The sequence below is a fragment of the Drosophila navojoa genome, chromosome 2, assembly GCF_054131105.1.
Source record: "Drosophila navojoa isolate 15081-1374.11 chromosome 2, UAZ_NAV_1.0, whole genome shotgun sequence".
In the NCBI taxonomy this organism is placed as follows: domain Eukaryota; kingdom Metazoa; phylum Arthropoda; class Insecta; order Diptera; family Drosophilidae; genus Drosophila; species Drosophila navojoa.
In genome coordinates, this window is record NC_142890.1 from 360,199 (window position 1) to 372,810 (window position 12,612).

The 12,612-nt window shown below is 41.3% G+C and overlaps 1 protein-coding gene across 1 annotated transcript; it reads right to left on the reverse strand.

The window, feature by feature from the left end:
- Positions 1 to 5,462: 5,462 nt before the first annotated feature.
- Positions 5,463 to 7,614, reverse strand: Ugt49B2 (UDP-glycosyltransferase family 49 member B2). The gene is made up of 5 exons (XM_018098606.3): positions 7,581 to 7,614; positions 7,100 to 7,264; positions 6,944 to 7,037; positions 6,221 to 6,886; positions 5,463 to 6,166 (listed from the first exon to the last, which is right to left on the reverse strand). The coding sequence occupies exons 1-5, from the start codon at positions 7,581 to 7,583 to the stop codon at positions 5,478 to 5,480; spliced, it is 1,617 nt and encodes a 538-aa protein (XP_017954095.1). The 5' UTR covers positions 7,584 to 7,614; the 3' UTR covers positions 5,463 to 5,477.
- Between the last annotated feature and the right edge of the window lie 4,998 nt (positions 7,615 to 12,612).

Sequence of the window (12,612 nt, forward strand, 5' to 3'; positions counted from 1 at the left end):
CAATAATGTTGATAATGAAGATCTACTGATTGACAATCACTTTTTAACAGGGTATCTTTCAGTGGAGCACTCTCGCTGTAGAGCACTGCACTCTGACTTATTGTTTGGCTGAAGTTGTGCTCTTGGTTTTATGAAATCGACGACCACGCGCAGAGCGAGTGGGAGGCCATGAGATGCAGATAAGAAGAAAGGATTCGAGATGAGAGCAGGTCTAGTGCGATTGCCTAATTGCCTGGATGCGCCTGGAGGGGAGCAGCGCACGGCAGCGGCACTAGATGAGTTAATGAAATGTTTCGCCCCCAATAAATGCCGTAAACAAAACAAAGCAAAGCGAGGCAAGGCAACAACAAAATAAAGTATAAGAAAATGATGCGCTGTGCTATTTCTGTTTATTTTGTTTTGAAAATTGTGCGTTTAATTTATAGTTAATTGTTTTTCAGCATTTCATTAACCAACCAAAACCAAGAAGCAACGGAACAGATCGGGTTGACTGTGTGCGGTCCCCCAAAAATTTCATGAGAAGCCACATACGCACACACACACACTCCCACACACACACATACACACATTGACACACGGCAATTGTTGTCTGATGATGATGATGCTATTTGCGCAAGTTGTTGATGGTGTTGCACCCACACAGACACACGTATACACACACACACACATATGTATTCTGTGTGTATGTGCGCCACCCAGTCATATATAACGGCACTCGCCCTCTAGCCAAAACAAAATGGCCACCCACCTCAAAACTCAACCTCAGCGCGGCAGCTGTTGAAATCTTTGCGTAATGCGGCGAAACCCCTACCCTGCGCCACGCCTCCTCCGCCCCTCTGCACAATGTGCGCCGTTGTAGGCACTCCTCTGCTTATTTGGCTTGAAATAAAAAAGCATTTAAATCAGATTTTGTTAGCTCCATCAGCAAATCAAGTTTGCAATATGCAATATCCGACTGACAGACACTCGTCAAGGACAGAAACTCACTTATCTTAGGGCAGAGATCTGGAACCGATATAATTGCATACGAAGTCTTAGCTATAAGGTCTATATGTACATACTATATAATAGAAATATACAAAAACTCATATCTCAATATTCTATTCAAATTAGGAATATTTCTTTATAGAAAGAGGTGTTATACATATAGTTAGATTTCTTCTATAGTTCTATATATGATCAGACTTTCAGAGCAAGCCCCTCTTTATTACCCAATAATCAAGCATTAGTCCAACTAATACGCTCCACTTTCCTGCGCTTGAGCGTGCATAAAAAAGAGTAGAAATTGAAATGATAAATGTTTTGGTTTTTGTGATTTTGTTTATTGTTCAAATTTCGCCTAAAAAATTTTCAAATTTTACCGCATGTATAAAACGAATCTTTTATAGGCAGATCCTAGATACGAGATATAGAGACGTACCCGTCGTAGTCGTTGTTGCTGTTGTTGTTGTTGTTGTTGTTGTTGTTTTGTGAGCTGTTTAGATAAAAATTTGTGGTGTAGCACACACATGTGCCATTGGGGCAACTTAATTAGCATTTTTAATGGAGCTGCCGACTCGTAACGCTCGACAATTAAAGCGAAGGAAAAATCGAACAAAAAAATGAAGAAATGAAAAACTGAAAATCAATTTCGATGGAAGTGCGCGTGAGATTCTTGCCCAATGGATGTCGATTTCACACATATACATCTATACCGAAAATATATATATTTGGGGTCGCATATTATCAGCTGCCGGGGCGCTACTAATAGGGCAGCAAAAAGCACTTGAAGAACTCGCTATTCCCTATTCGCTATCAACGTAATCTCCAGTGGAACCATCGCGGCTGCCAGCCACTGGAACATTTGGCAATGTAAAGTGTGTAGGTGCTTGTTCTTCTGGCATATAGAGTGAATTCCTTTCAATATTAGTATATTCTAAACACGATGATTCAGTTCTACTTTCGGCTGATTTGTTATTGCTCATCTCTGCGCACCTTAGTTTGGGGCACTTTGTTAGCTGTTGTTCTTCTCATTAATATTTATTTGGAGAAACATAAAAAAGAGCAAGGCGCTTAAAGTCTGTTTAAGTGTTCATTGCTTAGTGTAAACAACATTATATGGCTGTGAGGTACAGTGAAGCTTACGTAGAGATGTCTTTTGTAAAGGAAGAGCAAAAGCAAGAGACTTTACGAGCGAAGATTTCTTCAGTTACCATATTTGCTATCAATATTTAAAATTATCAATTAGTTTCCTCAAGAGCAGCTCCCATCTTCATTACTGACAAAGTTGAAGTTCTTGGCAAGTGGAAGAACGTACAAAATGAGAACAGAGTATGCAGATCTCCTACTCTAACATTCCTAAACACTCTTGCATGCAAGACATCCTACACTTGCCGTCTCAGGACTCACATGGGCAGCTCCAGCTTCATGTGTCGGCAGCTAATTGGAATTTGAACACAAGAATTAACACAAATATTTTACGGCATGCATAAATCAGCTCGATGAGCAGGTTTTTGGGTCCATTGTCGTCGTCTCAGGCGCTTCCTCTTACTCCAGTCTTCAGCCTTGTTAGCATCTTCTTAACGCTTCGTTAGTTCTTTGGCCTTGCAAGAAGCGCAAATTGCGATTCAAATGAATTCCGCCCACATTTTCATAGTGTCATTTCTTCATCTATGTGTATATATGTATACTCTCTATATATATCTACTTTTTTCATAATCATTAAATTTACTTGGTATTTTTTTGTGCAGCTTTCGCTTCTTTACTGTGCCTGGGCACGCCCACTAGCCCCCGTGGCAGAGCCATTAGCAGCAATTTTCAATTTCCTTTCTGATGAAGCACATGGCAAGAGAGCAAATTACATGGCACACAGCACACAAGATGAGACATTCACCTTCCCATTCCTCTTTCCCTTCCCCTTCCCATTCCTTTCCCCTTACCATTTCCATTCGCTTTTCTTCTGCCATTCGATTCAGAATTTTTTCATCTTCGGTGTCCTTAGTTGTGGCTCACGTCCGCAATTGTCCTGAAGAAGACGAATTTTATACAATTTCCAGGCAGCAGCGCAAATGAACGGCCATTATGTCGATCTCAAGTGAAAGCGGGCACCGAAATGAATTTGTAACGAGTCTTGCGACGCAAGTCGAAAGTCGCAAGTCGCAAGTCGCAATTCACAAGACCAACTCAGTGCAACGCACTGACTTATCCTTATCTGGGCCCATTCTGCGACCCCAAAGGACATGCTTCAATTGAATAAGAAGAAAATTACACTTAAACGTTGCGGCGTGTCGCCAACTACCAGTTGAGATACAGTAAGAGAGAGAGAGAGAGAGAGAGAAAGAGAGAGCGAAACAGAGAGGGAAAGAGAGAGGTGAGGGAGTCAGGGGCTCACTGCTATTATTTGCTGCTTCTGGTCAGCATTTGTTGGCTAACTTTGATTGAATTGCATTCATCATAGCTTACCAAGAGTTCTTGGCCAAGATAATGACCCAAGCTAACTCTACCTATTCAAGGAATCCTGCTAAGGTTAGTCTTTAAGCATTTGCATGAGAGCTATAAGGAATTAACTTCTCTATGATGCTTGCGGCCTGTAAGCTTGTTATATTCATATATATCATATTCATATTCATTGTCAAGATGATGAGCTGAATGTATATAACTCTGTCCTTCCGCTGGACTGTTCATAGTAGTTCGAAGTAGTTACAGATATGAAATCATCCTTTGCAACGTAGTTCAGCATTCATCTTGAGTTGAGTAGCTCCAATGCTGCGCTCACTTGGCTGATGCACTGTCTGCCTAATTGCCAGTCACTCAGCCAACAAATTCACTTTGAAAGCCCATTTAGCAGTTGGCTACAACAACTCAATGAACTTCGCCACCCACTTTAATGTCAGGAGCAACATTTCCTCCGCCTTCGCCTCCACCACCTCCTCCTCCTTCTGTTTCGACTCTAGCATGTCCGTCTCCTTCCGCCGGCAATGCGAGTTGTTTATAGCGCCAAACAGAAATTCCATTCAGCGACAAATAAGCCCCAAATGAAGTTTATTTGCTTAAGCCGTTGACAGACAAACAGTTGCCTCCACAGACACACGCACACACACATAGAGAGCACTCATACGCAGTGTGCGCCATGTGCATTAACATATCATTAGAGTCCATGCTGCTCGCATCCGTGTTTGCATGCATGCGCCTCTGCTCGTCTGTTCGTCTGTTTATCTCAGTTTTTGTTTACAATAAAGCGTAATCATGTGTTACTAATACCAATAATAATGCGAATGGGCAATCTAACCCTAATGCGCACATGAACTCTCCCTTTCGCAGTGGCATGCCTATGGAACTGCTAGCTGGCACTGGGACTGCTGGTGGGACTGGCGCTGGCGTCGCCATCCACTTCAATGTCAGTTCGTGCATGCATAATGAGCTCCAAGAATCTCCACCCATTCATAAAGTAGCGACTCGCACTCGCTTCAAGTGCACTTGTCGAGGTCGAGGAGGTCAGCAGGAGGAGAAGAGCAGCGGGGCAACCAGGGTTAACAGGAAGCAACTGTCTTTCGGGCAATTCTGTATATTAATTGAGATTGGTTTTATTTGGATATGGCTCATGAATATATATTGTATATCATATTCTATTTCAATGGGATTTCGAAGATTGATGAGTTTTAGAATTTAGTAAGCATTATATGGTGTAGTAATAGTCGATAGATCCATGTATATATCTTAAATACCTAATGGAAGTATAGTTAAGATATTATACATAGATCGATCACATAAGATAGTTAACGAGGAGAGATAATTATAGATCTCTTGGATCTCTGGAATAGTTTATATAGCTGACAGATTCTGGTCGAATCAAGTGAACAGAAGAACTGTATACATATAAATATATACAGATATACATAGAATACTGCATACTTGATGATTTGGTAAGCCCGCACTTAAGTTCATATATTCTACATATTCCGATCAAGATGTTGAAATCAATTTCAGACAATGATGAATATGATCTCTAAAGAGTTAAAAGATTTTATATTTCTATACTTTTCGACTAAAAAGCTTTGCATTCATTTTTTTCTTTTTCTCTGTTTTTTGCTTAATTTCTTAAGAACACTTGGACTGGCACTCTGGCGCCTTAAGTAGACTTTGTCTATACATACATATATGTACATATGTATGTGTATATATATTTATGTATATATTCGAATTCATTAAATACTTAAGTAGACTACTCAAGTGCCAAAGCTTAAGTGTTTTTGGAGGCTTTAATATTGCAAAAATACTCATAAGACAATGAAGCATATGTTCATGGAATCTTTTTGATATATAATACATACTATATACATAATATAATATATATAAATAATGTAATTTACAGCATACTAAAATATATATATATTATAATAATAATAATCAAGAGTGAAACCTGAGTACCTCATCGAGCTTACCTTGAAAACATTGAACGGTCATGAATCCAATTGAACGATTCAATCACAAGAGATATTTTAAACTTTTTTAAATTTAAACATATTTTTAATTGGCTTGTTTCTAATGCAGCTTGCGTTCATTTTTGGTTTACTCTTAGATTTGCGTAGGCAAATACATGGCAGGAGAAGGACAGCCGCAGCGATGGCCATTATGTCGAGCAGGTAGAACTGATACCAGGCTAGATCCATGCCGGCTGACACCATGTGGGGCGCGCCGCGATGCTCGATGACATAGTCGATCCAAAACATGGCCGTGTCCATGGCGCCCAGCGGACGTTGGCGGAAAATGCGAGACGATCGCTTCATGGTGTCCCGATACTTGGGATTCTCGAGCAGCTCGAGCAGGGCGGAGCGCAACTGCTCCGTCGTGATTGTGCGATAGTCCAGGCCGAGAGCATAGCCATGGGCCTTGCCCTGGTTGATGTTGAAGTGCTGGTCACAATAGACGGGCATGCCCAGAACGGGCACTCCATAGTGCAGCGCCTCCTGCATGCCAAAAAGTCCGCCGTGGGCTATGAACACCTTAACGTTGGGATGGGCCAAAACATCGGCCTGCGGCAGCCACTTCTGTATCATCACATTCGCTGGCAGCTCAGCGAAGCTGTCCTCCTCAAACTTCCACAGGACTCGCTGCTTCAGGCTGCGGAAGGCATCCAGGAAGACTTTCAGCTTTTCTGCAGGTAGATCTGCGCTGCGCACCTGAGTGCCTGAAATGCATAGATGTGATTAGGGAGTTACGTCTGTCTCCTTTCGTTGCTTACCCAGGCTAAAGTAGATGACACCATGTTTGGCCTCGTCCAAGAACTTCTGCAGGTGCTCGGGTAAGGCCTTGGGTGGCTGTATGTGCAGTCCGCCCACGGATATCATATTGAAGGAGATGGGCCTGGGAGCATCCAAAGGCATATAGTTGTTCATCAGAATGGCCGATATATTGCGCTCCAGTTGCTTGGCCGTGGGCACCACGTCGAGCAGCCCCGAGAAGTGTTTCCTTAGCACGGCATCGTGGCTGGGATAGTAGAGGAATGTGCGCATCAAGTGCTCCGTGCCGCAGACGAAGACGTTCACGGCGCGCTCCCATATGTTCATCCGCGTGGTGGACGATATGAAGCTATGCGGGTTATATGACCAGGGCGTTATAATGCCCACCATTTCGGAGAAGTAGTTGGTGTTGCCAAACGAGGACAGCGTCATAGTGGGTATCTGATAGAGATGGCCCAGTATGAGAGCGCCCTCGTTGTAGAACTGCTCGGCGATCAGCAGGTCGTATTTGCCCACCTTGTCCTTGGCATTGATCAGGGCTTTGATCTCCGGCTGCTCGAAGGCAAAGTCCGTGCTCTGCACGCCCATCACATGCAGCATGCGCACAAATTTGAGTGTCGACAGATCGGCCATATCCAAGATAATCTCCCTATTTGCCATTCGCTTCACTGCGAAGCAGACAGAGATAAGATTAGCGTTATATGCTTCCCATTATTGTGACATACTTTCTGTCCAGAAATCATAATGGGGCAGCACAATCTCTTTGTAATTGGAGCCCAAGTTCTCGCTGGCCAAGGAGAAGGGCGTGATAAAGGTGACCTGAAGTAAACAGTTGTTACACTTGGAAATCCACCTATATTTTGATCGATTTGCCTGCTTACCTCATGACCACGCTTAACCAGCTCTCGTATGACAGCATTTGTCATCATGAAATGACTCTTGCATGGATAGAAAAATGCAGCGAGGATCCTTGCACCAGCTGCAGATGGACATTGCTGAGCGGCGAGGAGACTGAGAAGGAAAACTCCGAGAGCCCATCTTGTTGCCTGAAAAATATAAAAGAGACTCAAAGTCAATAGAATGTGCTGAGATTGCTCGACTAAGAGATATCCTAAATGTAAATTCCATTACATTTAATACTTAATGTATACATATATATACCTATAAATATATACATAGATTAATGCTACATATATGATTGATTAGAATATATTATATTTGTTGAGTCAACATTGTTGACCTAGGCAGAATCGATCAATTGAAAGCTAATTGACAAACCCGTATCCATATTATTTTTAAACCCTGAACCCATTGAAAATGGGAAATCATTATTTGATTTTCTCTGTGATTAAGGATATTTACCATTTTTTCACTTTCAACCGTTCCACGTGCAACGCTAACGCTGTCTAAAATAAAACTGATTCCCGTAAAGAAAAAAAAAAAAAAAACACATGTACAAGTATATAAATTATATTATAAGCTTTAAACCGACGGCCGAGCTGATAACAGTGCTAACAAAACAGACTTTGTTGACTTTTGCGAGAGCTTCAGAGCTCTCTTAACTACTTCGCGCTCTTAATGTGATAACCAGCCGAAACTCGATCTGAAAGAGAGATTTCATTTTGCTTTGGCGAACACTCTTAATGACAAGTTTAATAAGTTTAAAAAGTTAAGAATAAATAATTGAAATCATGATCAGAGCGATCCATAATTGATATATTGAATTGAATAACTATCTACAGGGCATCTCCTAGTCAGGCGTTCCTTTTGGACTACTCCGCCTTCCGTGCTGATCTCCAACTACTGTTTTTTATGAACTTCCCAGACAAATTAGGCGAAACGTTGGGAAATCGTAAATAAATCATGGGCATTTTGTCTAAATCAAATATTTGTTTGCCGGCTAACTGTAAAAAATTGCCACCCACACGCAGGGCATTTGGCAGTGAAGTGAGGGGTCGGAAGGGGAGAGCGGGGCTGGCTGTTTTAGTTTTAGGGGTTTGCCCTCAACAGCAAAAGCTTCGTTGCTCCCATTGTACTCCATGCGAAACGCTTAGCTAGTAGCGGCGTGTACACTTGAAGAAATCAGGAGGTTTATCCAAAAAACGGAAACAAAATATTGAAAGAGGCCCTCTCCAGAAGCCAGAGCTTAACATGAAGTTTGTTTTAATTTTATGTTTAATTTTATGTCTAAAAAATAAATAAATTATTCTTCTCTGGTAAAAAAATATTTGTAACATATTCTTGTCTGGTAAAAAATATTTGTAATATAAGTCCAAGACAATATAGACTAGATTCAAATTTTTGTTCAAGCTTGGAATCGAGCTAATATTATGTGTTTCTTAGTCATGTATTTTTCGCTCAGTGCACGATGGTGTCTATATGGTATATATATTTTTAAAATGCAATAAAACTCAACGCGCCAATTTGTAGGCAATTAAATTTTATTTTCTTGTAGGAATTTTGATACGAACTCGGACTCTGACGTCCGGGTTCCGCTAGAAATTTGTATTTGGTTGAGCATCGGGCATCGGACATCGAGCATCAGACTTCGGGCATCGGGCAGCACGAGAATTGCGATCAGCATGGTCATGTCGATGATTGGGCTTATTATTGTTTACATTGTCATATTTACCAAATGTGCGTGTGTGTGTGCTTGTGTGTGTTTTTATTGTTCTACACGATCCATCGAATTCGGATCGCTCTCTCTCTTTCTATCTGTCTCCTATAAATTGGAGTCTATTTGTTGCCACATGCCTGGGCGAATGATACTTTGTTTATTGGCACGAATTGGCCAAATAAATGCAACAGCAGTTCTGTGGTAAATCATTTGAGATTGAGGCGAACCTTGAACGGGGGCGAGGGCTCAAGTGGTCTTTGGTCGTCGTTTCTACATTTCTACATTTCTAAACGCAAAATCGCATCCACTTTGCAATCGTTGCAATTGATCTTCAATCTCAATCTCAACAGCTGCAAAATGCAGACATAAATTCCAGTTGGGGCCAAGTGTTCCATCAAATTGAAGCTTTTAAGTCTCCTGGCTGAAGTGCTTTCGGTCTAATTTGCATTTCGACTGGGCCAACAAATGCGCAATTAGCCGCTATTACATTAATAATACGTGTACTTGTCCAGGCCCAATACCCAATAGCCCATAATAATTGAAACTATTTGGTAACCAGCAAATGGAAAATGGAAAAATCAAAAACCAAAAGCGAACAACGAACAACGGCCAACAAAAAACAAAAAAACAAAAGACCAAATTGAAATGAATTGAAAACCGCACATTGGCCAAAGTGAATAGCCAGGCACTTAATAGCTCACAAGTAAGAAGCGCAGAGGCCAAACGATTCAGCTGCAACCACCCCGTCGTATTCCCCATGTACCCAGGTCTCTGCTGGCCTTCACCCGCAATCAGAATGATCGTGGAAGTAGAGAGAAAGTCTCACCATATTCATTGTCTACCTCAAGAGCTGCACGAGCGTGTCATGGAAGCGTAGAAGTTGAGATAGGCAATGATCTCTGTTCCAGCTGGAGACAGGCAGTCAGATTTGATCTCATGAGAGCGGGAGAGAGGGAGTAAGTTTGTGAGTAGCTTTCAAAGCGTTCACGGAATTTGCTCTCTCAACTTAAAAGAAAGAGTTAAATAGAAATATAAATAGATAGATAGATTATCATGATTATCACGTTTGTTCAAAGAGGGAAAGAGGCAGAGAGTCAAGCATCTGTCTTTCTTGCAGTTGGAGCTTTACCCCACCAATCTGTCATGGAGCCGCGTAGCACATCATATTTGTCCGAAAATTCCCTCTGCCCGCCAACAGCATCATGCACCATTGTAATTAGATGTCGTTTGAGTTCGATCTCCGGTTTCGTTGGCGCCGGTGGCAGGCAATTGGAAACCGTGGACAGGGTGGCATGATCATCTAATCATGCGTGTGGCTTTGTTTATAAGTAACGCCTGCGCCGGCTACTACTTGTCGGCCAGACAGGACATGAGACACAAGACACAGGACACGGCTGCACTTGAGTAGTGTGTGTGTTGGCAGGACATAGTGAAATATGTGTGAATCTTTGCCTCAAGTGGCAGCGTGGCAGCATGTCAGCGTGGCAGACATAGATTGCTTCAATATTTTGACCAGTTCGTCAAGTGGAAAGGTGGCTCTAATTGGTTGGTTGGTTGGTCAACTGTCGGCAGCCCGCTGCCGCCAAGCCATGTCTAGACAGCTGGACCAAGTTGTTTATTTTGATTTGCACCACAGGACACGCGGTGGCTGTCCACAATTGCGACACACATACATAAACATCATCTAATGCCAATGACAATGACAATAACAATGCTTTGTCGCCCCTGAGTGGAACTGCCCGTCGAGTCGCGACAACCACTGCGCTTGGCTAACTGAGACCACACAGAATTTGGGAGACCCAAGCAGAACTAAATATAAGACTCAAATTTTAATTAAATATATATTTTGTTTTTTTAAGTCGTCAACAAAGTAACTAATTTCAAACATTGTGTTTATTTCAATATTAGTTTTTTTTTTAATTTTATCAATATACACACATATACACATATGTACATACATACGGTCGCTACTCCTCACCATTAATCCAGTTGCTTATGATGTCGTTTAATAATTTCGTTGGAACCCAGCAATTGAACTGCAATGCAACGAATAAATCCAAGGCGGAGCAAAAGAGATACACGAATAGCGCACTGCTTGCTCGCCCTTGCCGCCAATACTTTTAATCCTGTTATCCTAATTGAATATTCAGCAAAGCGAGCTTTTCACATGCGGACTATGCGTGGTCGCGCTCCTAGAGAGTCGGGAATTAGTCAGCGCGCGTCTGTTTTCTCGATCGGTTGGTCCTTGTCGCCTGGTGATTTAATTTTTTTTTATTTTTGTTTAAGTCAACTTAATACTATATAATTAGCAGAAATATAATTAATTTATGGTATTGAGTAGAGTGCTACATATAACTCGTGAGTTACATTGCTCCAATCTTAAAAAAATGCCTTTGACGTCATCGGTTCTTAATCTCAATGACAGGCAGCAGCTGCAGATTGAAAAAAGAGGAAGTGAGAGAGAGTGGGAAAGAGTTTGCCACTGCTGCAAAGCTGTAGACTCTGGTCTCAATGTCTCAGAGGCAGAGCAAAAGAGACATATGAATAGCACTCCTTTGCCTGTAACGCTTTTGATCCCGTTATCCTGATGGCACATTCAGCAAAGTGAACCTTTTATGTGTGCACTAAGCATCAGTCATCACGCGTCTGTTTTTTCGGTCGATCGTTTCCACGTCGGTTGAGTGATTTTAATGTATTTTCAATTAAATCAAATAGTATTAAATATTATTTATTTACATTGTTTAGTTATGTGTTTGCATGAAAAGTGTCATATATAAATGATTCGCAAAAATGCCTTCTACGTCGCGGCGTGCCAGTGGATACCGTTATATATATACATGCATATATGACATACATACATATTTGCATATAAAATCTATGGTAGACTGCAGCAGCTACAAAGTGCGCATCCTATATGCATAAAAGTGTGCAACTTAGATAATGTTAAGTGTTATTTTTTTTATATTGTTTTTTCAGTGTGTTTATGTGTGAAGTGCAATATATGATTGTATAAATGTTGAAAGCATTAGCTGAAATTGCCTTTAGCATGAAGCAAACATGCAGAGCTTTTTTGCTGACTCCGTCTCTGCCATCATTCACAAAGAGATAATATAAGGATGAGAGAGAGAGAGAGTAAAAAGTAAAGTGAGAGTATAAGAGTGTTAAATTATCGACTTGGGTAAGTGTGTTATTGTAATGTGCCCCAATATAAGACTAATGTATTGATATTGCTTTTGAGTGTATGCTTATATACATATATTTGTGAGCGTATGTATGCATATGCATATACATATGTGTGTATGAATGTGCAATGTATACATATGCATTTATATATCTTATATTTGTAATTGGTTCATTAAACATCTTCGAATTGCATCTCTTCGCTCAGAAGTCTATTAAGATATTTATTTGCTCAAACTTGTTCGATTCCCTTAGAGGTTCATATGCTCCGACTAGTTCAATTTTATTTCGGTATACAATGCCGCTCCACAGAAGTCTCTTTCTTTAGTAGTTCAGTTCCTTAAACTCAAACAAAGTTTGTTAGTGCATGCCATACAACTATGGAAAACCATATTTCAAACAAGCAAATCTCTAAACAACAACAAACAATGGAACTGGAACTGGGGAGGCTGCTGCACTGCCAACCGCAACATCACGGCACGAGATGGGGCATGTTTAATGCACTCTCCATGCAGGTCCATAAAATCCCTGTCACTGTTTGTGTCTCTTCGTCTCCACATTAGCCCCATCAGGTGTTGCCACGCCCCGACCCCCTCT